This window comes from Eufriesea mexicana, unplaced genomic scaffold (genome assembly GCF_001483705.2).
Source record: "Eufriesea mexicana isolate 0111107269 unplaced genomic scaffold, ASM148370v2 scaffold2645, whole genome shotgun sequence".
NCBI classification, from domain to species: domain Eukaryota; kingdom Metazoa; phylum Arthropoda; class Insecta; order Hymenoptera; family Apidae; genus Eufriesea; species Eufriesea mexicana.
Window position 1 is genome coordinate 1,345,280 of NW_016910703.1, and position 24,267 is coordinate 1,369,546.

General features: G+C 35.8%; 1 protein-coding gene across 4 annotated transcripts in view; it reads right to left on the reverse strand.

Annotated features, from left to right (window-relative positions):
* CASK (peripheral plasma membrane protein CASK) overlaps positions 1 to 24,267 on the reverse strand; it is a 250,920-nt gene continuing 226,653 nt past the window's right edge. For 2 of the 4 annotated variants that reach the window (XM_017903957.1, XM_017903956.1), the window contains exons 5-10: positions 16,932 to 17,169; positions 10,077 to 10,196; positions 9,281 to 9,397; positions 4,912 to 5,019; positions 4,654 to 4,829; positions 3,203 to 3,382 (exon numbers count right to left, since the gene is read on the reverse strand). In XM_017903957.1, coding sequence (XP_017759446.1) covers positions 3,203 to 3,382; positions 4,654 to 4,829; positions 4,912 to 5,019; positions 9,281 to 9,397; positions 10,077 to 10,196; positions 16,932 to 17,169 — 939 coding nt within the window. Of the gene's footprint in view, positions 3,383 to 4,653; positions 4,830 to 4,911; positions 5,020 to 9,280; positions 9,398 to 10,076; positions 10,197 to 14,010; positions 14,068 to 16,931; positions 17,170 to 24,267 lie in introns of all 4 variants that reach the window. The other 2 variants (XM_017903954.1, XM_017903955.1) reach the window with 2 other exon arrangements.

Sequence of the window (24,267 nt, forward strand, 5' to 3'; positions counted from 1 at the left end):
GTTTTATTAATTCAATTAACAACGTGTTATAATACTCTTCGTCTCTTTCTCTTACTTATAATTACATAATTGTAATGAACTGTTATTGTTTTCTTTAGACCCGTCGTCTTTCAACATCTTAGCGTAACTCATCCAAAGTCGCGGACACACACTTGCAGGAGCACGTAGGATCATTATGATCATCATCATCATTATCATAATCATCATTATCATCATCAACACCACCATCATCACCATTAGAATCGTTATCGAAACAGTCGTCGTCAGATAATCACCCAGCGCACCTAGTACTTAATTTTACTGGATATGGCAGCTACAACTTATAAGAAATATTACAAAATCACTGAAGATTCGTTCTTCTTGCGTCTCGATAGTTTCTCACTCACACAAAACGATCATACCGACACGAGCTTTCCTTGAAGTTTCACACGACGTTCCTTCTCGTCATTTTTCTTTCCCTTTTCTTTTTCTCATTTTCCCCCTTTTTCAAGATTTCAGACTTGTCTTCGTGTACACGTCTTCGCGTGGTGGGCCTGCTGCTCGAGGAAACGTCGTCGACATTTCACAGTCGTTCCGCGCAAATTATTATTTACCGACAGAACATGCACGATGCCATCGGTCTCTCCTTTTTGTATAACTCCACCATCGAAGTTTACATCGCGTTTAATAAAGGATAATTACACGCTCGATGACTAATATCGTGTGTCGAATAGGAAGAACGTAGTAAAACCTATGTATACGCGTGTTGTACGTGTCTGTAACTGTATGTATACATGTGTTCGCGTATGTATCTTATCTGTTATACATGTACGTATATGTTGTTGCGTATGTGTGTGCGTATGTTCCTCTCGAGATCTTTATAAGTAGTTGAGCTGTAATTGAACAAGTTCTGAACAAAGCCGCGTGAGGGTCGATCACAACGCCAGTCGCGAATGCAAGAGATTCACACTATACCCGTACGTACACGCATTCACTCCTTCGCTCTACGGGCTGCATATGCAAATTTACTATTAGTCTTCTAGTAATTTAGTATTAATTAGTTACACAATTAATTTATTTAATCGCTTGTAATTAATTATCTAGTCGTTAAATCTGTTTCTCGTGAATTCGCGTTACTTGTCCGTGTACGTTACGTGTTTTCCTATGTGTAACTGTCATGTATGTATATATATATTTATATATATGTCGCGTGTTATGTTTACCTGCGTACGCGGAATGTTTATGTAAGCGTCTACGTGTATTCGTGTAAATGTGTCAGTGTCCCTTGCACGTGTCACCGTGTACGTGTTCTAGCCTTCTGTATTATTTTTTTTTTTTCCTTTTCAATTAATGTGAGACGGTGTTTAGTATTATTTCATATAGTTGGTAGACTATCTATTTACTTGAGTTTACGTGTTATAAATATCGTATAGTAAACCGCGTTCTGTTACTTCGTCATTCGATTATGCGCTTTGTACGAGGGTGCAATGCGAACCGAGTGATATTACAGTTGATTTGTGTACATGTGTGTCGTGTGTCAACGTAAATCCCGTGGTAGTAGCTCATCGAGATCACCGCCGTATCTAGAAGCGTTCGTTCGACAAACGACGACTACTCGAACCGAAATGCAACACCGATTTGCTGCGTGTAGATCGATATCCGAGCCAATGCTCATCGAGCTCGCACGAGAAGGAAGAAAATAAAGATATACAACGACGATCGGGTGCACGGTTCGACGTCCTAGATTCGGCGACAGAATGAAACGCGGCACAGAAAAATTTTCAGATCGAACCGAAACACGCTCGAAGTTAAGAGAGAAGAACAGAGAAACGATACGGTTATAGAACAGCGCTTGCGCATATACACGTACGAAGGTTCATCGCGTATCTCACGACGACGGATGAACTCCCGTTAGATGTTAGAAGTACTAGACGAAATCGGCGAAGTCTCTCTACTGCTTAAAGTTACAGGTAAACGACTAGCTGTCGATAGTCCGATTTTTCCTTCAACTTGAACAGACAGAAGATTGACTATTACGGTGGGATAGCGGCGGCGAACTATCGGACAGCGCGGTCCTAGTTTCATTTTTTTTTTTTTTCATTTTGTGTAAATAGTTATAAGAGAGTACGATAGGAGGCAATTACAGGTTACGGATAGTCGATTGACAGATTTTTTTTTCTCTCCCCAAGAACGGTACAAGCGTGTCCATTCGGTCGACATTCACGAACAGTTCGAACGACCGTTCCCCATTTTGATCCTCTTCGATGCGTAATCCCCGAAAAAGCGAACTGTTCACGTTCTTCGATTCAGTTCGGTATATACTCGTATCTTCGTTTACCATTGTATCGCTACGTACAGACCCGTACAGATTGACGAAACTAGCGATAAATTCGTGTACGCACGCTAACGTGGTACGAGGAATGTCTGAAGGAAATGCAAGAAACAAGACCACGGAACGGATAGAAAGACGGAGTAGGAAATGAAATAGAGGCGAAACAGCGCACGAAGAGAGAAGAAGAGAGGAAACTGCGGGATCTGATTAATCGCGAGGAAATTAACACCGTTGTTGGATCGTGACCCGTCGAATCGAGTCGTTAACCGAGACGATACACTCTGAGGGACACGAGAAATTGTATCGCTTATATTTAACGTGGAAGCAATATTACAGTCCTATGGAACTCGTATATCGGAATCGAAATGTATGCTCTCAGCCTGTTGTATTCTGTTTTCCTTTTTCTTTCTTTTTCCTCTGTTTTTGATTGTCGTATTTTGCGCCTCGAGACAACGTCGACAGTTTCGTCTCTTCGCCTCTGCTCGCGGTGATAACAATAACGACGATCCAATAATAAGTAGAAGAAATTGAACAGTAATGAAAATAGTCGATGAACACACGGCTAGAGTCACGCATTCCAGTCGATATCGTGCTGTAGATCGATCGAAGAAGCGACGGCAAATTCGTTCGTTCGATTGGTCCGACGTGTTTCTAATACGCGGCTGTTTGCCCCCCTCCCCCTAACCCCCGCCCCACGGATCAGGCTACGATTTCAATTTCCCACGAACACCGTAAATTTATAAAGGCGTACGACGTTGAGAAGATTATCGTGGCCGCGGTAAAACGATCGCAAACGGACCGGTCGTTCGGTGGATCGCGTCTCGATGATCACTGTTTCACATTCGACGAGCCATTGCAGTTAGTGATCTGACGAATTGGCGAGGTTCGCTGTCAGTAGACCCAGGACACAGGTACCCATTGCGGTGTCGTGTACACCCGCTCGATGGCCGCCTCTAATTGTGCGATCGTCTCGTCTATCTCGTTGTTCACGATGGTCAGGTCGAAAAAGTGGCCGTACGCTTGCTTCAGCGACTCCGACTCTTTCGCCAGTGTCTCCAGGCTTCCGTCACACTGAAGCATTCAACGGAATGTTGCTTGAATGTTAGAGTATGAAATTAGCATGTCGAGAATTCGTGCAATTTCTTTCACTGCCACAAAGCAATAAATTTAATTATCTCTATATTTCATTCTGTATTTTGTTATCCTGATAAAATGGAGTATTGATATTAAATATTTGGAAATATAAATTAAATATCCTAACAGAGGTCCATATAATTTCATATAACTTGATTATTGCATTCCATGGACCTGGCATTCACGTTTAAAATAATTTCTCTCCAATTATATTGGAACTTTTACGTGTACTTGTTTACTATACTTATATAGCTATTTTATATCGTGGTCTAAGGATTGATTTATTTTTGCATGTCAAGAATTTGTGCAATTTCTTTCACTGCCACAAAGCAATAAATTTAATTATCTCTATATTTCATTCTGTATTTTGTTATCCTGATAAAATGGAGTATTGATATTAAATATTTGGAAATATAAATTAAATATCCTAACAGAGCTCCATATAATTTCATATAAATTGATTATTGCATTCCATGGACCTGGCATTCATGTTTAAAATAATTTCTGTCCAATTATATTGGAACTTTTACGTGTACTTGTTCATTATACTTATATAGCTATTTTAAATCGTGGTCTAAGGATTGATTTATTTTTGCATGTCAAGAATTTGTGCAATTTCTTTCACTGCCACAAAGCAATAAATTTAATTATCTCTATATTTCATTCCGTATTTTGTTATCCTGATAAAATGGAGTATTGATATTAAATATTTGTAAATATAAATTAAATATCCTAACAGAGCTCCATATAATTTCATATAAATTGATTATTGCATTCCATGGACCAGGTATTCACGTTTAAAATAATTTCTCTTAAATTATACTGAAATTTTTACGTAAATTCGTTTACTATACTTATATCACTATTTTATATCGTGATCTAAGGATCGATTTATTTAATCAGCAATTTTTGTCTACATATCTAGGATTAAAATTTCGATTTCGTTTTATCCTTCGTTAATTTTCCTCGAATATACTTATTCCACTCGATTTCCGCTCTTTCCTTCGAATTGTTTATTTCTACCGCAGTCATCGAGTACCCGCGCGATCCCTGGTGACATACTTATCACGGTAAAGTCAATTAAAATGGCGACGTTGGAGTTCCGTAATCTCGTCAACGGTCGATTAATCGTGCAATTAGTTAATCCCACGACAGTAGTTACCCCGGTTTCCTTGGGAAGATGTCAACGATCGATATTCGTTACTTACATCGGTGATGTTTTGGAACACCGGGGAAGTGATGAAAACGACATAAGGCGCGAACTCCGCCGTGCGTAACACCTTCAGTGCCTGAGGTTCGACGTCCAGTATCGCCACCTTGCCTTCTTCGTGAATTTTCCGAATCGTTTCTAGCTTCGTTCCGTACATTGCGTTCTCGTGTGTACCTATAACAAAAGAATTACGTTAGCGAAAATTGCATAGGAAACGAAAGATAGATTAGTCTTACGAATTGATACGGTTATTTACCATATTCGAGGTACTCATTGGCAGCGATGTCGGCCATCATTTCATCGTGCGATATGAAATAATAATTGCGACCATTCTCTTCGTCGTTCCGTGGAGGCCTCGTTGTATCTGAAACATCATGTAATTTCGACTAATGACATATTAAATATAAAATACATATTTGGTATTTATTCGTGAATAATGTAGGATATCAGCATAGAAAGAATTCAACATAAATTTCGGAGGTTTGCAGTTTATAAATCCGGGCACAGAATGGACTTTACTGAACACGATTATGAACCAATCTTAACACTAGGTTTACGGACGCTATATGTATACATATTTCTAAGGACACTTGTCAAGTTGACAGGTAAAGGAATCCACGTGTCTTTATTTTTCAATGATTAGTTTAATTTAAAAATAATTATATATTATATTAACATTCTCAATATATGTTGACTAAATCTGTTACCATCGTATAATTGGAGCAACCCTTCCGTCAAATTGATGGGTTCCGTAAATTTAGTGTTAAAAAGACTAAACCTGAAATCTCTTGAAGCTCGTAGGACGATTTTTGATCTACTATTCTTATTTAAATTAATTAATGGTATCATTAACTCTTCTGCACTACTTTCCTCTATCAACTTTTATTCGCCTGCTAAATCACTAAGATCATTTTGAGCATTCCTATCTTGTAAATATACTTCCAGATACGCTAATACCGACCCTGTAAGACGAATTTGCGAACTTGCAGAAAGGACCAGTTTCGAGGTAGATTTCTTTACTGGATCGGTCAATTCCTTTCATAAACTATTATCTAAATATGTCTAATTTATATACTATTATATATAATATTATATACTATTATTTAAACATGTCACTTAATATTATATATAATATTATATACCATTATCTAAATATGTCACTTTTTCATTCGCATTTAATATGTAACTTTTTCTCTTTATATGTAATGTCCTCCGTATAGAACTTGTTAAGTCCACAAATATACACTAATGGGGCTACCCGTTAATTATATAAATAAATAAATAAATAAACAAATAAGCAAATAAATAAATAATTTTATTTATACAGCAGCTTCGTAATAATAGCAATTAAAAAAGAAAACTGATAGAGGAAATATGTATATCGTATATTTTTATTATATTATAGTTTAGCATGAACGAGGAGTTAATACTAGAAGTAACAAAGGAGTCAAAGTGACTGGTTCTAGATACTAGTGTAGCATCGAAAATATTTTAGGCGAGTGGAATGAACGAATGACGAGTATTCTGCACGGTGAAGCACCGGATCGCGCGATTGTCGGTCCAAATGACCAATGTTTGGAACGGTGTAGCAGAGAATCAAGCGATTGTCGGCGCGAATGACCAATGTTGGGAACGATGTAGCAGCGAATCGAGCGACTGTCGGCGTGAATAACGAGTGTTCGGAATACTGTGGCGGAGAATAGAGCGATTGTCGGTGCGAATAACGAGTGTTCGGAATAGTATAGCAGAGAATCGAGCGATTGTCGCAGCGAGTGTTCAGAACGGTGTAGCAGCGGATAGAGCGATTGTCAGCGCGAATGTTCAGTGTTCGCAACCGTGTAACAGTGGATCGAAAGAATGTTTATGTAACATTATCGGTGGTGCGAGAAAAGCGAATGAGTTCCTAGAATGTACGTGGAATTTCTGAACGCCTGACGACGCATAGTGTAACCGCAGTATGTGTGGAAAAGGAAAGAATGCGGTAGGATACCATTTCGGGAAGAAATCGCGAATCGGCCATTGCCAACAAAAACAAATAAACCGATCGATATTTTCTAGAAGCAAATGGGAAAGTTATTTTGGGTAACAAAATTAAGTTGCGTGGTCCCTACGGGGAGGTGAAACGTAGGTTAAGAAAAGCACAAAAGCAGGTCCTTGACGACCAAAACAGGGTCCCTAGAAATTAATTGTGACCGGCACAAGCGTGAGTCGCTCGGTGTTGGAAAGAGAGTTAAATTAAAGTGCATATTTGTGTGTTTCCGTTGCGTTATCTTGGTGTTCTTTTCCTAAGTTAAATTAATTTCATGAGTTTTGTGTTTGTGTTATTCTGTTCCTGTTGTTCTGTCAGTTTTTGGTGTCTCGAAAGTAGTTTTCGCCATTCTATAATACTGAGATGAGACCTGTGATTTGTAGTCGTGTGTTGTGTACCATCGTTAATATTGTATTTAGTCCTTAATAAATATTATTGAACTCTTACATCTCATTCACCTTTCCCCGTTTGCAATTATTTATTCTACACCAGTAAATTTAGCAATTATTGTAAATGAACAGCTGCTTTTGCTAAAATTAATATTGACTTTTATAGAAGATTTCTATCATACAATTTTAGCTAGTGTTGTTTATAAATATTACACTTAGCTACGTATTTCAGGTAGATAGCCCTAGTGTTAATCTATATTAGAGCAATGAACGAATATGAAAATTGAAAAGAAAGAGTGACGTTTTCAGTAAAAATGTATGCTGTGTACACAGGCTGAATTTAAGAAAATGGATTTAATGGTTTCGAACCAACGCTTTCAAAGCCTGACGATGAGGGGGAAGCAAAATATTTGAAGTGAAAACAAAGATTCAGAAAACAGAGGGAAGTAAGGAATTTGAAATAAAAAGATAAGTAGCTGGTGGAATTAAATTCAGCGAGTATATAATGACGAAAGGTTTAATTAAAGCAGTGAAGCATGTAATAAATATTCTGACGAAAGTGGAAAATATTTATACGAAAATTGTATGTTAGAATAATTAAAAAATGGGAATTATTCTCTCGTGAAATATTTTCATTCGAGTAACATGGGAATTTATTAGAATATTATTTAAATGAGATATTGAAACTGCCAAAAAATTTAAGTTAGAAGAAATCTCATTTTTACTCACGTGGAATAGGATAGGCATATTTATCGGGATGCTTCCCGATAATGGAATTCTTTATGTGACGACGACCAACACCATGTGCTCCCAATAACACTAACGTTTTCCGTTGGAATGCAGGATCTGAGGGAAAAAAGATCACGAAATTACCAATAGGAAATTACACATGAACAATATCATCGTAAAATAATATCACCAATCACAACGAAAAATAAAACCCTTATATTTATTTTATTCGAGCTAACCTAAATTTTTCTTAAAAAATAGGAATTTAAAGAAATAAAACACTAAACAGTGTAAAATATAGTACCAATACTATCGAAATATCAAAATTACTTTTCGTTACTAATTTTTCTCACTGAAGCATTCCTAATATTCTTTCCTCGTATTTCTTTGCACTATCAATATTCTTCAAAAATTTTATTTACTAATAACCACTTAGATACCCATAAATTAATTTTATTAAAATAAAATACTACAAAAGCAGGTCCTTGACGACCAAAACAGGGTCCCTAGAAATTAATTGTGACCGGCACAAGCGTGAGTCGCTCGGTGTTGGAAAGAGAGTTAAATTAAAGTGCATATTTGTGTGTTTCCGTTGCGTTATCTTGGTGTTCTTTTCCTAAGTTAAATTAATTTCATGAGTTTTGTGTTTGTGTTATTCTGTTCCTGTTGTTCTGTCAGTTTTTGGTGTCTCGAAAGTAGTTTTCGCCATTCTATAATACTGAGATGAGACCTGTGATTTGTAGTCGTGTGTTGTGTACCATCGTTAATATTGTATTTAGTCCTTAATAAATATTATTGAACTCTTACATCTCATTCACCTTTCCCCGTTTGCAATTATTTATTCTACACCAGTAAATTTAGCAATTATTGTAAATGAACAGCTGCTTTTGCTAAAATTAATATTGACTTTTATAGAAGATTTCTATCATACAATTTTAGCTAGTGTTGTTTATAAATATTACACTTAGCTACGTATTTCAGGTAGATAGCCCTAGTGTTAATCTATATTAGAGCAATGAACGAATATGAAAATTGAAAAGAAAGAGTGACGTTTTCAGTAAAAATGTATGCTGTGTACACAGGCTGAATTTAAGAAAATGGATTTAATGGTTTCGAACCAACGCTTTCAAAGCCTGACGATGAGGGGGAAGCAAAATATTTGAAGTGAAAACAAAGATTCAGAAAACAGAGGGAAGTAAGGAATTTGAAATAAAAAGATAAGTAGCTGGTGGAATTAAATTCAGCGAGTATATAATGACGAAAGGTTTAATTAAAGCAGTGAAGCATGTAATAAATATTCTGACGAAAGTGGAAAATATTTATACGAAAATTGTATGTTAGAATAATTAAAAAATGGGAATTATTCTCTCGTGAAATATTTTCATTCGAGTAACATGGGAATTTATTAGAATATTATTTAAATGAGATATTGAAACTGCCAAAAAATTTAAGTTAGAAGAAATCTCATTTTTACTCACGTGGAATAGGATAGGCATATTTATCGGGATGCTTCCCGATAATGGAATTCTTTATGTGACGACGACCAACACCATGTGCTCCCAATAACACTAACGTTTTCCGTTGGAATGCAGGATCTGAGGGAAAAAAGATCACGAAATTACCAATAGGAAATTACACATGAACAATATCATCGTAAAATAATATCACCAATCACAACGAAAAATAAAACCCTTATATTTATTTTATTCGAGCTAACCTAAATTTTTCTTAAAAAATAGGAATTTAAAGAAATAAAACACTAAACAGTGTAAAATATAGTACCAATACTATCGAAATATCAAAATTACTTTTCGTTACTAATTTTTCTCACTGAAGCATTCCTAATATTCTTTCCTCGTATTTCTTTGCACTATCAATATTCTTCAAAAATTTTATTTACTAATAACCACTTAGATACCCATAAATTAATTTTATTAAAATAAAATACTATCGAAATATCAAAATTACTTTTCGTTACTAATTTTTCTCACTGAAGCATTCCTAATATTCTTTCCTCATATTTCTTTGCACTATCAATATTCTCCAAAAATTTAATTAACCACAAATAACCACTTAGATATCCATAAATTAATTTGATTAAAATAAAATAATCTTCGTAAACTCAGATCGTAAGTACTTACAGGGAAGCTTAACGACTTCTTCGTAGGTGACCAGATCCAGCTGGTAATTAACTACTAATAACCATTTAGATATCCATAAATTAATTTGATTAAAATAAAATAATCTTCGTAAAGTCAGATCGTAAGTACTTACAGGGAAGCTTAACGACTTCTTCGTAGGTGACCAGATCCAGCTGGTCAAAGACTGCGTTGTGTTTCGCGAGATACTTATCCTTGTACTGCTTCTTTTTCCGGCCAAATATTGAGCAATTCACTGGAAATGTAAAAAATTGATTAGTCGAATAATTGAACTGGAAGCCATTACGCACAACCGCATGGATTCGTGTATCCTGTAAAATAATAATTTCTGATTCATGTTATGTTAGACCAATTCTCTGTAGAGTTTCGCGGCTCACGCTTCATCGTGAAACGGCATAATTAACGAACGAATATGTTATAACTCGTTGAACTCATGTTTCGCTTATTTGTAACAACATCGTATACATTAAATTTTAAATCGTACAATATTGACCTTTGTGAATTAATATAACAGAGTATATTCAACAAAACGAGGATGTATCCACGCCCTTACGACGATTAATTAATTCATTCAATAGTCTCACTTGGTCGAGTAACTCGAGTAAATTCAGCATGTAAAATTACTGCAAAATAGGTTCAATTCAGATAATTATCTAGCGACGAAATTTCTCCGCGAAAAAGTTACGTAATATTCAACTCTATAGAGAATTGTATATGCAGGCTGTTTCGTAACATGAAAGTAAGTACTCTTATGTCATAAAGTTGCATAAAGGGGTCAACTATCGTCTTCCAATTTTCCGATCTTCTTTCAATTTTAGCGGATATTAAATTTAAATAACTGATTCTGCCTGAATAACGGGTCGAATATGTTGGCAGGCGTTTATGCTCAAATATATTAAAAATGAACCATACGAGGGAAATAATTAATATTTTTCGTTGTATTTTTTTTAAAGATTCGTAATTTTTCAAATATCAGTTCAATATACAATTACTGTTCAATGCAACAATTAAAAAATAATCCGCTATTAATTAATTACTTAATGACAATATAATAACAAAAATAGGATAACTTTACGTAAAATAATGCCATAAAAATATAACAGGTGGCGTTACAGAGAGTTAATTTAAAGCTTCAAATAACACTATAAGGGCCACAAAATGGAAAGGAAGTAAATATCCAAAAAAAGTGGTACTAAATTTTATTTTCTTCGATAAATAAACTCACGCTAAATTATATTAAAATTATTAATATAAAATATATACTAAATACTGTATTAATATTTTGTGCAGACATTAAATCTATGGTACTCCTAACCTATACATGGTGATCTAACCTACAATGATCTATGGCGTGCACTTAAGTCTGTCTTTAACTCTGCATTCAAGCTAATTGTTATATCTAACGTTTACTATAAACGTATAAATAAATAGCTTCGCGTGAAAACACAAATTTGCTAATAACAGTAAAAATTATACTATACTCCTTAAGATCGTATTACGCTTAAATTCCGAATTTTCAATTTATCTACCCCGTGTCTCGCGTTAAAAAACAACCTGCATAACACGAAAACAACAGACCCAAGGGGTAAACAATACACGATCGACGACAGAAAATGTACGTTCGTGAACGTTATCGAGACGAAAATAAAATGAGAATTATCAACTCGTATCAACTGCTATGCCATTCATAACGTTCCTTGAATTCGCTCAGTGTAACGTGTGGTGGAGGCTGTAATCGAAACACTCAGCAGATCTATTGTTGCTAATCAGCATCCTCCTCGAATGTTCGAAACAGCATTTTACGCGCAATAGAAGTGAAGAACTACTTTCAGAAAATGTCAATCACTGTGTAAGCGTATTCTCTCTAATGGTAAAGAGATTTCATTCAGTCAGCCAGTTTACATAGAAGCCATAACCATAAAGGAGGGCGTGGGATTCCCACTGAGATGGGTGTTCCAGCAGGTCACAAGATGAAAAGATAACGGCATATCGTCCGATAGTTAGTGTGTTTTTGTGTGTATGTGAAATCTTGAAAATTCGTGTTCCACGATCAGAGCATGATTATGACGAGTTTGAACGGTTTTAGAACAAAATACCACGAATAAGAATGATTCGAACGTTTCGTCTTGTTCTCAGAACGAGTTTATGGGAAGAATAGAACAAAATTTTATTTCATCATACGAATAATTTTATAAACGGAGAAATCATTGAATCATACGTCAACTCGTTATGCCTTTTCCTTTTTATATATGTTATTTCACGACATGATATGAGGGCATTGTTAATGAGTGATTTAATTAAAATATTTCATAAATTTTGTTCAAGAGGAGAATTAATTTTTGTAAGAGATAATAATGTTTGGAAGTTTAGGTGTCTATGGAAGCTGTACGTTCAAAATCTCAACATAATGATGCTGCGACGATGTGCTTGCGAGTGGTGTCGTGCGAAACAAGCTTAAGTGCGTGAAACGTTTAGCGAAAGCATGCATCGAAGCACGCCGCGTGAAAGCATGTTCTGTATTACGTAGAGTAACTCTCTGTATAAGGTATAACGCTAAAACAGAAAAAAAAGATGGGAAAAAAAATATCTACTCAGTTCGTCAAATTTTTATGAAATATAGTGTTCTCATTACCCTACATAATAATCAAGTCTAGGAATTTGAACGTTAGTTAAGAATGTTAGGTTATGTTGGTTACCTGTTGTTTTTTCTTATGATTCGAGAAAATTATGAGTCACTGAGAATGTAAATTTAAAGGATAAAAGAACAATTATAAACAGATCACTGTATCCTTGAATTAAAATATAATTTATCGTTTGGTTGTTAGGTTAGGTTTATGCTAAGATCAGAAGGAGACACCAACTGTTTATCAATGTTTCTTGTGATGTGACTACATAGTAATAATTTTCCATTGTATTGTAATTGAATTTAATTTAACATTTTAATTCGATATATCCAAGGTTATATTAATAGTTGAGGAAGTTTTAAAGTTTTTGCAGTATGTTAAGTACAAGGTGTTTCAAAGTTATAGAGCAGGTGGTGATAGAGAGTGATAGAAGAAACAATTCTTTCTCGAATAAATATATATCTCATCTCATTTTATATTTTGATAATAAAATTTTAAAAGCGACTTCTTGACTTCATTGATAATATTTAAGTAATTAATATTTATTATAAATTGACTGTATAAGAAAGATATTTTATAGGTTCTTCAACTTTAGAATAATTCAGATATTTAATATTTATTGTTTAATTAACTATTTCATACTTAATTATATACATTAACATAAGTTGCTACATGTATATAAACGAAAGAGTTAATGCTACAATGTTCACAATATACTAGAATTAATTAATTATTAACTACAAAATTTAATTGCAAATTATCATACACTTCATTATTCGCGTTGTAATAATTCTCTACGATTACTAATTAAATTTTCTATCGATTGCAAACAGTATGTAACTCACGATTAAAAACTTTATCAGAACCTCGTATAAGGAAATTTCAATAAAAAAGTTTGCACGCTTTTTTAAAAAACAAAACAAGGTTAGACATACGTTTATTAAATAGAAAATTCCTTTCATCATTCTTTATTCGCCATTTCAATGACCTGCATTTCCAAAATGTGCAAGGTTAATGTCAGACTTAGAATGTAATAGGTTAGAATTTCATGTGAGAAATTTAGGTTAGAATTTTGCACGGGATGTTCAACGACTCGTGACGATGAGATGCACTGAATGATTCGATACATAGGAAAGAAAAAAATACACGTATGGAATATTCCCATGAAATTATCACAACGCGATCATTCGATTGCTCGATCGATCGTTGCTCAAGTGGCTAATAGCCGTATCCGCCGTTCCAGCGGAACGTGGCGCTAGAGTCGTCACTGAAAGTCAGCCATCTCGGACAGAAAGTGTTTCACATTACTCTCGTCGAATTAATGCGTGTGTTGAAAGCACGGAACGAGTATACTTTATATTTCATGCGGACTACACGGTTCTACGTGACTCTACGCGTTTTGTCTACCTGAAGGCAGAGTCATACCTGTCGAACCGTCGCAGCCTTCGGTGTGAGAAGAACATCCTCCTTCTCCTTCAGCATCTAGCCCCGCACAACACAAAATAACAGCTGTATAACTGAAGCTAATCATTTCCTTTTTTCGCCCTATCATCCTGATTCGCTAACCACGGTTCACGGTTCCCTCTAATTAGACACCCTTTCCATTTAATTCCCTTTAATCTCTTTAATTGACCGCTCTACCAACTCAATTGCGTTTCATCCACGATCACCCCGTTCACAAGTTTCTATTGCAAATTCTTCTGTTCTATTTCAAGGAAAGGATAATAACGGTAATCGCAAATACAAGTGAATCGAGAATGGTATCGCTTCAAAGAATAAAACGGGTAGCAGTACACATTTTCGGGTGAAAAGGTAAGAGAAATCAGAAAACAAAAGAGAGAAATTAATTGGAGGTATATTGAGTTCGTACAATAAAAAGTTTCGCGAGTTGGTAACGCTGAATAGCGGCCCGGCGAGTTGAAAATTGCAATTCCATTATGTGTTATCACGCATGATCAATCATTGAAACACTCAACTTTCGTAATCACTCGTTCCTCGTTGGAGAAAAAAAGAGCAAGATAGACAAAGACAGAAAGAGAGAAAGAGGGAGAAAGAGAAAGTAAGAGAGAGAGAATAGAGAGAGAGAGAGAGAGAGAGAGAGAGAGAGAGAAAGAGAGAGAAAGAAATTACACACACGGAGTGAACTTGGTAGATTCCTCATGAACTCGTATCGCACGATAGATATGACTGACATCGAACGATACTACATGCTCCATTGAAAACCTGCGCACATCTAACAACACATACATGACATCATATTCACCAGCACATTCGTTTCATGGCAGCAGCGAGAGTAGTGGAAATTAATCGGAGAATCAAACGTGACAGGGTTGATAATGGATCAGTAAGGCAATGGTAAAACGTGACGAAAAAATTTCGTTTTTCCGTTCTGGATATCACACAGAATGCGATCTGCTGGAACCTGTGATTACTCTGAACTCGTTCGATGCTAGGCTACAGGTGAAAAAAAAAGAGAGAAGGGGAAGGGAGGGGGTTTCTGTTCCTGGTTGCAATCATATCGTGGAAGTTAGTTACGTTCGATCCATATTGGTGTCCAGGTTCGATCTCGGTGCAAGAAATGGTAATAGTCGAGGAAAATTATTGAAAAATACGTGTAGTTTATGAAACCTTCGATTTTATGCCAGGAGAGCGAAATTGTTGCAGGGTTATAAATTTACACTGTTGCTTAAATCGGGTAACGAAACTGGGTGAATGTAAGTTTCTACTGTATATCTATATATATATACATATACATGGTGAATAAGTGTAGACAAAGGGTTATAGCAAGATTCCGTGAAATGAGAATTAAATCCTGCTGTTTATGAAAGTTCGTAATATATAGAGTGCACTGTTGTGCATGGTTTGCAGCTTCGTGTCTGTGATTTTGCTGAATGAGATTTTATTATTTAATGGCACCATAATGTCCATGATTTCAACATGTGTATATGTAGTAGTATTCAGGAAGCTAATGTTCGATTGATCGGAAAGTTTCGTCGCTTTCTTCATTTTAGCTGAAGTATGACTAAAATGAATTATTGTCTATTAAAAATATTATTATCAATTAACATTTATATTAATTAACTTTCAATGTGACGTTTACAATTTATCGTTGTTACTTTTTATTTTTGATTTTAAAACATTCTTTCGATGTTTAAAAATTAATTTTTTGTTTTTCTAACAAAATATTTTATATTAATGCAGGAAATTACTATTTATTCATAAAGGTGAAGAAGTATGGTATTTGAAATGAAATACTTAGTTAGATATATTTTATCAAAGAATATGTGTTTATAAACTCTTGCAAATGGGGAATTTTGTAAATTCGAATTTTTCATATTAATTTTACTATTTTCCAATATTACACCACCCTTTTACGTTTGAACCATTGGAATTAAAATGTCTGTAAATATCTGTTTTAACTCTGCTTCAATATCTGCGATTTCCGTAATTCGTTAAATGAAATTTTAAATGCCCACTAAATCAAGAGAGAAAACATTTCGATCAACCTGTTATAATTTTACTCAAACTCCCTTTTTCTTTTATATCGTATTTTTTATTTATTCTTCGACGATGTAGTAGTATCAGTGAATACATCTTTACAAAATTATTCCAACGCGCAACTAAAATTTGAACCCTTCAGTAGCTACTCTTCAATAGCAAACGGTAAAAAATATCGAAACAATAAATTTCTATCTCCAATTAGAATTCTTCGAACCAACGAAAATTGAGTACAAAAAAAAAAAGAAAAAATAAATAAATAAACGTTGCAGAATTCATTGTAACATCAAACCGTGATCTAAAAAAAAATCTAATATCGCATTCTTAAAATTTCAAAAAACACGTTCTATTAATCACGACGTACAATCATACCAATCACCTTTAAGCAGTGCAATTATTCTAAGTAGTCTAAACAAGGAATTAAAATCGCCATTAATTACATATAAACAAATAAAACTCTAAACTGTCCTCTAGATAAACAAAACACAAGTGTCAACTGTATACCTATCCCCCGTTAACCATTGACCAATCAAAAGTCTCACAAATTTCGGATAATCATTCCCACCTCAAACTTTTACTCGTGTCTCATAACGATCATAACGAAAGTATATCTCATAACGATCAAAGGACCAATCCATGGTGGCCTCTGAGGGTTAATTTCAATCACAAAGCATTTTCTCAGAAACTTCGGCATCCCTTTCAACTTCTCACGACGACTGTTCCTCCATATCGTAACATCTGCTCGAGAGACCTCCAGAACGAGAGAGGTGCAAAAACAAAGCCTACGCCCACGCGATATCGCTCGTCTATCGATAAAACTGACCCAGACAATACGTTCAACGTGTTACCTTGTTCTTGCTTGTTCTTTTCCATTGCCATGTAGGCGATTCTTCGCTCTTGAAGTTCAGGCGAAGGTATCAACCCCGCGGAACCGGCCGCGTTGTCCTTCTGCGCCTGCCACCAGTAATGGTCATCTTTGCTGATGATTTGCAGGATGTCCCCTGTCTTGAACGCAATCCCAGCCTGAGCACAGGGTATCAGCTCGTCCTCCAATGGATCATAGTCGAATTGTGCTCGAACGAATATCTGTTGATGCAGAAAGATCAGACTGTTAGCTCTTTTCGACGAGTCTCCAGGTAGGCTGCTAGGTTTCGATCGGTTGCCGTATCGGTGAACCTTATATGAAATCGGTGAAATGACATAGAGAGAGTTCTTGACACGTTTAGTAGAGGCCAATACATAACCGTGACGCGGGGTTAGACGTGAAAGAAAACGAGAATCGTATCCATGGTGCAAAGAATCGGGGCTGGTAATGGTACTGGTAAGAGTTTCAGGTTAGGTGAGTGGGGGTGGCGGCTAGCAATTTTCGTGCTCAGATCACCGAAACCATTTAGGTTAATCACATCGATGATAATTACTTGATGGCCTGAAACGCGTCGGCAGAATGTTCGTTCTACGACTGTATCGATCGCTGTGTCGATGCTACTTAAGTTAGCCTAGGCTATGCGAAATTAGCCCATTCGAAGCCGATGACAGGTCTACTTGCACCATTCAACTAACAACGTTAGCGAAGCAACAAAAATTACGAGTTACAAATTAATCGTATTAATTTTTCAACACGATTCCCAAAAATTGAAAAGCTTCTTGAAATTTGAACATTGATAAATCTTGATATTTAAAGAGATAGATAATTAAGATCACAATTTTGATAGTATCTATGCCATAATCGTCAAAATCAGTATCAAAATAAAGAAACAATAGAAATTATTACATTGTTAATGAGAAAGCAATGTGGTCTCTTAGGACCAATCTTGGTAAGAAAATATAATTCACTATGCTAAGGATTAACAAATTCAGTAATCATACAAATCAATTGATACGTTTTATACTTGACGTACATTGGAATCAAAAATAGTCATAAATATTGTGCAACAGATGTATACAATCTACCATGTCATTTGCCAATTCGATATTATTATTAGTCGATAAATTACTGTGCAAGTGGATCAAAGTGTATCATTCAGTGAGTGAAAAAACACTAGGTGTGTTTTCAAAAGAAATTTGAAAAATCGCAATTAAAAAATGAGATCATCAGTCAGTAACAATAAATCTTTAGTCAGTATTAACGAGTGACGTGGGATGCGCGATTGATTCCTCCTATTAGCAATTTAGCGAGGAACCATCGAAATACGCGACTCGTCTCATGGTCTAACTAGAATAAAGATTCTTTAAAATGCAACACTTCTCACCTTCTAAACCTTATCGTGCCATTTTTGCCTAAAGAGGAATACGATTTTTGGTTTTAGTGGTCGTTTGATAACGAGATTGCAGCTTCGAATGGGCTAACTCTAGAATTCAATCGCTGCGAAGAAAAGAAGCGTAGAATGCGACAAACGTAAGCGCGCTGGCGATAGTTGTTGCAAACAGCATGTACGTACTTTCGTTTCGAAGAAACGACTAGATTGTTGGAAAATCGTCCACGGAGAATACATTCCATCTCTTTCCCCGTTTTATCGTGATAGCGTTTGATAGTTGTCGTTACAGCGAGTAAGCGCAACGCGAAATAGCCATTTACAATGAAATTTTGTATTCAGCTTGAACTGCAACCAGCGATCGATGCGTAGCACGAATCGGTCACGCCGTTAAAGCAACGAAAAACACTTTACGAAAGAGGATATATTCATTCCAGTGTTATTTTATAAACGATCATAGGGTCCGAAGGGTTTCGAGGTTCGATTAAGTATAGTGAAAAGTTCACCTTTGGATTGCGGTTTGATAATAATGAAAGTAAGTGCATAAGGTAAATTGCATCTCATAATTGTACATATAGGGTGACATAATATTTTCCTTTTCAAATTTGGTAATACAATTTACGAGTGAAAATAAGTTAAGAATAATGCGTTTCATTAAATGTTGTGCTTGTTTGTAGTACGAATATATTCATGTAAAATTAATTAGTAGCAGTAGTATGAAATATATTTTAATATAATTTATTGTTGGTAGTAGTGTGGAAATATTTGAGTGTAATTAATCGGTGATAGTAGTGTGGAAATATCTTAATAAAATTGGTCAGTAATAGTAATGTAAAAATATTTTCGTAAAATTAATTAACTAGTAGTAATATGAAAATATTTTAATAAAATTAAACGGTGGTAGTAGAGTGCAAATATTTTCGAACAATTAATCAGTGGTGATATTAATATTAGAATTAATTAAATTAAAATTAATTAGTGGTAATGGTAACGTGAAAATGAAGTAAAGGAATAATCAATAGCAGCAATGTGAAAAGATTTCAGTAAATTCAGGCAAAAATTATAGAATAAAATTCTGTTCCATTGAATTAAATATTTGGTTGCTTCTGTATTTAAATATTTGAATAAAAATATCAAAAAATATAAATACTGTAAAAATTCAATGTTTCGTTTGCACAGAGCGTGGAAAAATGCGATTTAAACAACAAAGAATTCACCTTTGAATTTGGATTAAATCGAATCTAAAAGAATAACTTTAATTTCTTTTAACGAAACAGCGAAATGCTATATGAATTTATATTTCATCAAATTTTTCCAATTAAGATGAACCTCGTACGATTTTTGTGATTCAATTAATATATAACCGATAAATCTCAGTCACGAATTGGAATTGAATCGAAAGAAAACACGGCGAAATTAATATTTATTTAACCCCCTGAATTATTACGAATATTTTTATCCAATTCTAGGGACGACAGTTGCGTTCCTCGGTATCGCGAGTTTAATAAAAAAAAAAATTTGCATTCGCCTAAAATTCCTCTTTCATTTTTACTCGTGGTTCACATTACCAAAGTGAATTCAAAAGAGCTCGATAATATATCTCTGTCTTATTTCGCAGTAACAATGCCAATAGATGTCTCTGCTCAAAGGTGAACTTGTGTACGAATTTGACATTTTTTCACACATTTGATTATCGCAAAAACACAAAACTCTGTTCGTAAAGCGTTTGCAAATGACACTATGTATTAGTTCGCAATCATTAATAATCCCATTAGAAAATATAAAATGAAAAGAGAAAATATCAAATCGCTGGTTTCGAGAGTCTATTAGCGACCACGAATAATCGATTGGCTTAAAAAGCTATCGTTCTATATATAAATATACATATGTACATGTAAATTCGTATGCGGCTTCAGTTCCAAAAAAGTTCAACGACACTAGAACGACATTTATACGATCTCGTTGCCATTATTAAATCGTATTAAAATCAATGCAACGATCGTTCATCTAGCGATGCATACACATGGACAAAATGACTCGCCTCTTTCATCTTTTTTTCTTTTTTTTTTCTTTTTTTTTTTTCGTCTGTACATTCATTCTTTTTTTTTCTTTTTTTTTTCTTCCTCTTTATTTCCGACAATAAGCTGAAGCACTAGATGCTTGCACAATACGTACACAGCACACCGACACGCACACGCACGCCACATACGCACAAGTACACGCTTGGAAAATGCACGATATGCAGAGTATGCACTCGGGCTCTACGTAAATGTGCGAGTAAGAAATACGGCATACGGAAGGAATAGAATAATAAATGCTGAGTGACGATATAAAAATGCCATTTGACTTGCGCGCGGTACCATTCGCAATCGAGAATATGGCCGACGATGATTCGTAATGAACTCGATAGGGGGCAGTGGTGTGGTGAGTGATGAGGGTCGTGTTTCGTGAGAACCAGCCCTGCACGAATAACTGTTCCCATGATTCGTTTCGAGCTTATTATCTCGATGATTATAACGTGACTATGATGCGAATGAATTTTTGGATTTTCGAACGTAAGCAACAAGTTTTGGATATTTGGATTATCTATCTTTTCTTTTTGGATTTCTCACGGGAGAGTGGATATAGAAAGGTCACGAATAGTTGAATTATCAAGGGATTGGTACTATGATTAGGGAAAAAGTCTTGCGATGCTCGTCGAAAAGGCCATTTTATTTATGGAAAATTCGAGCATCTCATTATCTCGAATATGAGTGGCGTGGATTCCTCGTGGAAGGAGTAAGTGGGTGCTACATGTGTGGACATGCATGATCTATAAGTTGGAAAATGTTTGTTTGGCGAGTAATTTGATAGGATTGTTTATGTAATGTATTGAGTGAATTTTTTAAAATGTTTTAAATACGTAGTAATTAAAAGTTCATGCTAAATATTGATGGAATTAATAGAATAATTGAACACTCATTGTGTGGTGTTTCAGGATTATTTTTGTAATGTTAAGTTGTCTTTGCGAGTTAGAAAGTTTATGAAAGATTCACGCAAAGTATTTAGTCGGTGAAAATTCTTTAGAAAGTATTAATAAGATATAGGCAGTATATAACATTATCACAACAACGAAAGCTGGCTAGCACTGGTAGTAGATACGTGATATTTTTGATAAAATACGATAAAATGTTGAATGGACAATGAAATAGGAATTACCAATAATATTAATGAAATATATAAAAAGATCTAAATAATTATGAAAACGAATAAAAAAAAAAAATGCTACCCAAGATCGAATTATTCAAACCGATTCTTAAATATTAATTTATCGTTCAAAAATAGAATAAATAAAAAAAGAATTCTCTTCCTGTATGAATCGAATACTATGTTATCAATGCCTTCTTTAAGACTTAGAATATCATATGGATATCTTCCATATCTAGAATTTAAAAGACTTTCTTATACGATCGATAGATTCTTAAGATCAGATTAGTGGAAAAAAGTTTGGATTAAGCATAGAGTATATAGATGGGCTAAATGAAAGTCGAAGAACTAAGTAAGGAATAGATTGGTATATTCGTACAGGCTTAGTCTCTACGGCTAAAACTAACGTGATGTTTCAATGGTCGCGCAATCATCTACGCCTCTCAGTGACTACGAGGCTCGCCATAACAGTGTTTCGTTGCAATAGCAATGAAAGGAAGACTCTCGTGTTCAGGTGTGCTAGATGAAAGAGAGAAATAGAGGCAAAGGAAAGGTGAACGAGGAGAGAAAAATGGGATAAGAGCCTTTTCATGAACGTCATACGCGCTGACACGTTCCTTATTTAAATCATATCTGGGAACCTTGCTAAGAGACATATTGGACGAACGAAACGGGGAACTGAAGAAAGAAGAAAGAAAAAAGAAAGGAGAAGAAAAAATGCTGGAAACGGACGAAGAAAATGGAAGCCTACTTTCTTGCGATGGCGTATGGTATAGTGACGGAATATGATCGTGCAGCTTGGGTCTGGGTAAATTTCAAATTTTTCGCTGATTGGCAAACATCCGCGTAGATCCTTAATGTCTGCCCACACTGCCCATATCTTTACATTCTTTTCCAACGAACCTTTATCGTATTTTTGCAAAAAAAAAAAAAAAGAAAAATATCTACGAAACCGAAACTCTTGGCACGTAGTCAATCATGTCGCAATGCACAGTTAACAAACAAATACACGTGAATGTTGATTAGTCGTTAAAGAGACACGCTAAGATTACAGCAACAAAGAAAAAGAAAAAAAAGGACAGAAACACTGGATCACATGGAAAAAGAAAACAAAATATGATGAACACACGAGCGAGAACTCACGAGCATTGCCTTGTTTTCTGAGCATTCGCTGTCGCGTGATTGTTGAGAACTTATTTACTCAGACTCACACCGCACACGGTTACACAATATGCGTGTGTTCAAACGTAATATGTATGTGGATATGTATGTATGATAAACGCATAGCCTTCTAACTACAGCAGTCCAATCACACCAGATCAAGTGGCGGTACTTACTAACACTGGCAGAGGCTTAATCCTGAACAACTAGAGCGTTGAAGAAACAGAAAAAAGGAAGATCGATTAATTAACATGTTCATCAAAACTTGATCTCAGGCGAATTTTCGAGTTCTATTGTTCTCTTGTCTTTTCTTTTTCTTTCTCTTACTCTCTCTTTCTCTCTCTCTCGCTCTCCCCCTCTCTCTCTTTCTCTTTCTCTCCCTCTCTATCTCTCGCTCTCTCTCTCTCTCTCTTTTCACTTTGATACAGTTAACGATCGAAGAAAGATAGAAAAAGAAATGAAAAAAAAAGAAGGCAGAGAAAGAACACCTATGTTGGGATGTCGCGGCCGCGTCAACGCTTCCGAGATTCACGGTGCGCATTGCTGTGACACATGCAGTTTCCACTTCTAGCTCTCCCCTCGAACCTGTCGAGCCACGAAAACCTCGTACAGCCGACTAGGTCGATTGTACGAAAACGATCGAGCTCGTAGCCTCGCGACAGCCAAAAGCGTCATCAAGATGCGAGCCGGAGAACCAAAGACACACGGTGCTTTCCGTCGTTTCGCAGGAAAAATCGATTGCTGCTTGTCGACCTGTCGCATCGTCAACAGGTACCAACGTCTCGGATTTGTTACCAGAGAAACTTTCATACGACGATGCGCGTTCGCGCGCGAACCGAAGCAAATTATCTCGATGCACAGGCTTGACAGCAGTTTGCGCGTACGTGCAGAATCGATTTTACCAGGAACGATCGAGCAACGTCCGTTTTCACAAGCGTCGAGCAACGTCACACTTTACTCACGTTCGAAGCTACGACATTAGGTCCCGCTCTTGGGGGCTCATCTCCGCAAGGACTTTACCAGTTACAATGCGGCCTGTTGAACGATCACTCGTAGACACACGGTTCTCGGACTGTACAAATACTCTAACAGAGAGAAGATAAAAAAAGAAAACAGGAGAGAAAAAGTGTGACAATGTCTACTATTCACACATAGTTCTATAGGGGATAAAAGGAAACATTAAACCTGTGTATGTATGTTTGTGAAACGGTGAAGCATAAAGATAGTACAGACAATGAAGGCATTCTAGAGACCAGTTTCACAGGGGGTTCATCTTTGTTTACGTACCAGTCGCGTGGATAACAGTGACCGGGGATCTACACGAACGGTTAACATTTATGAAACTGGTCGAGGAACCATCGAAGTGAGCAAGGATTTTCCGGGAGTTCAAGCCGCACTGTTTCGGAAAAGTCACTGCGAGTATGGCCCCGCCAGGTACTGTTAAACAACGTCTCGATAGGACAGTGCACGGAGATGATGGTCGAATGGCTGCCGGCGTGCATTGGAAGCTACGTTCTACTTTAAAGAGAGCTAAAATGTGGATGAGAAAAAAGAATGGCCGACGAATGATGGATAAATAATGGGA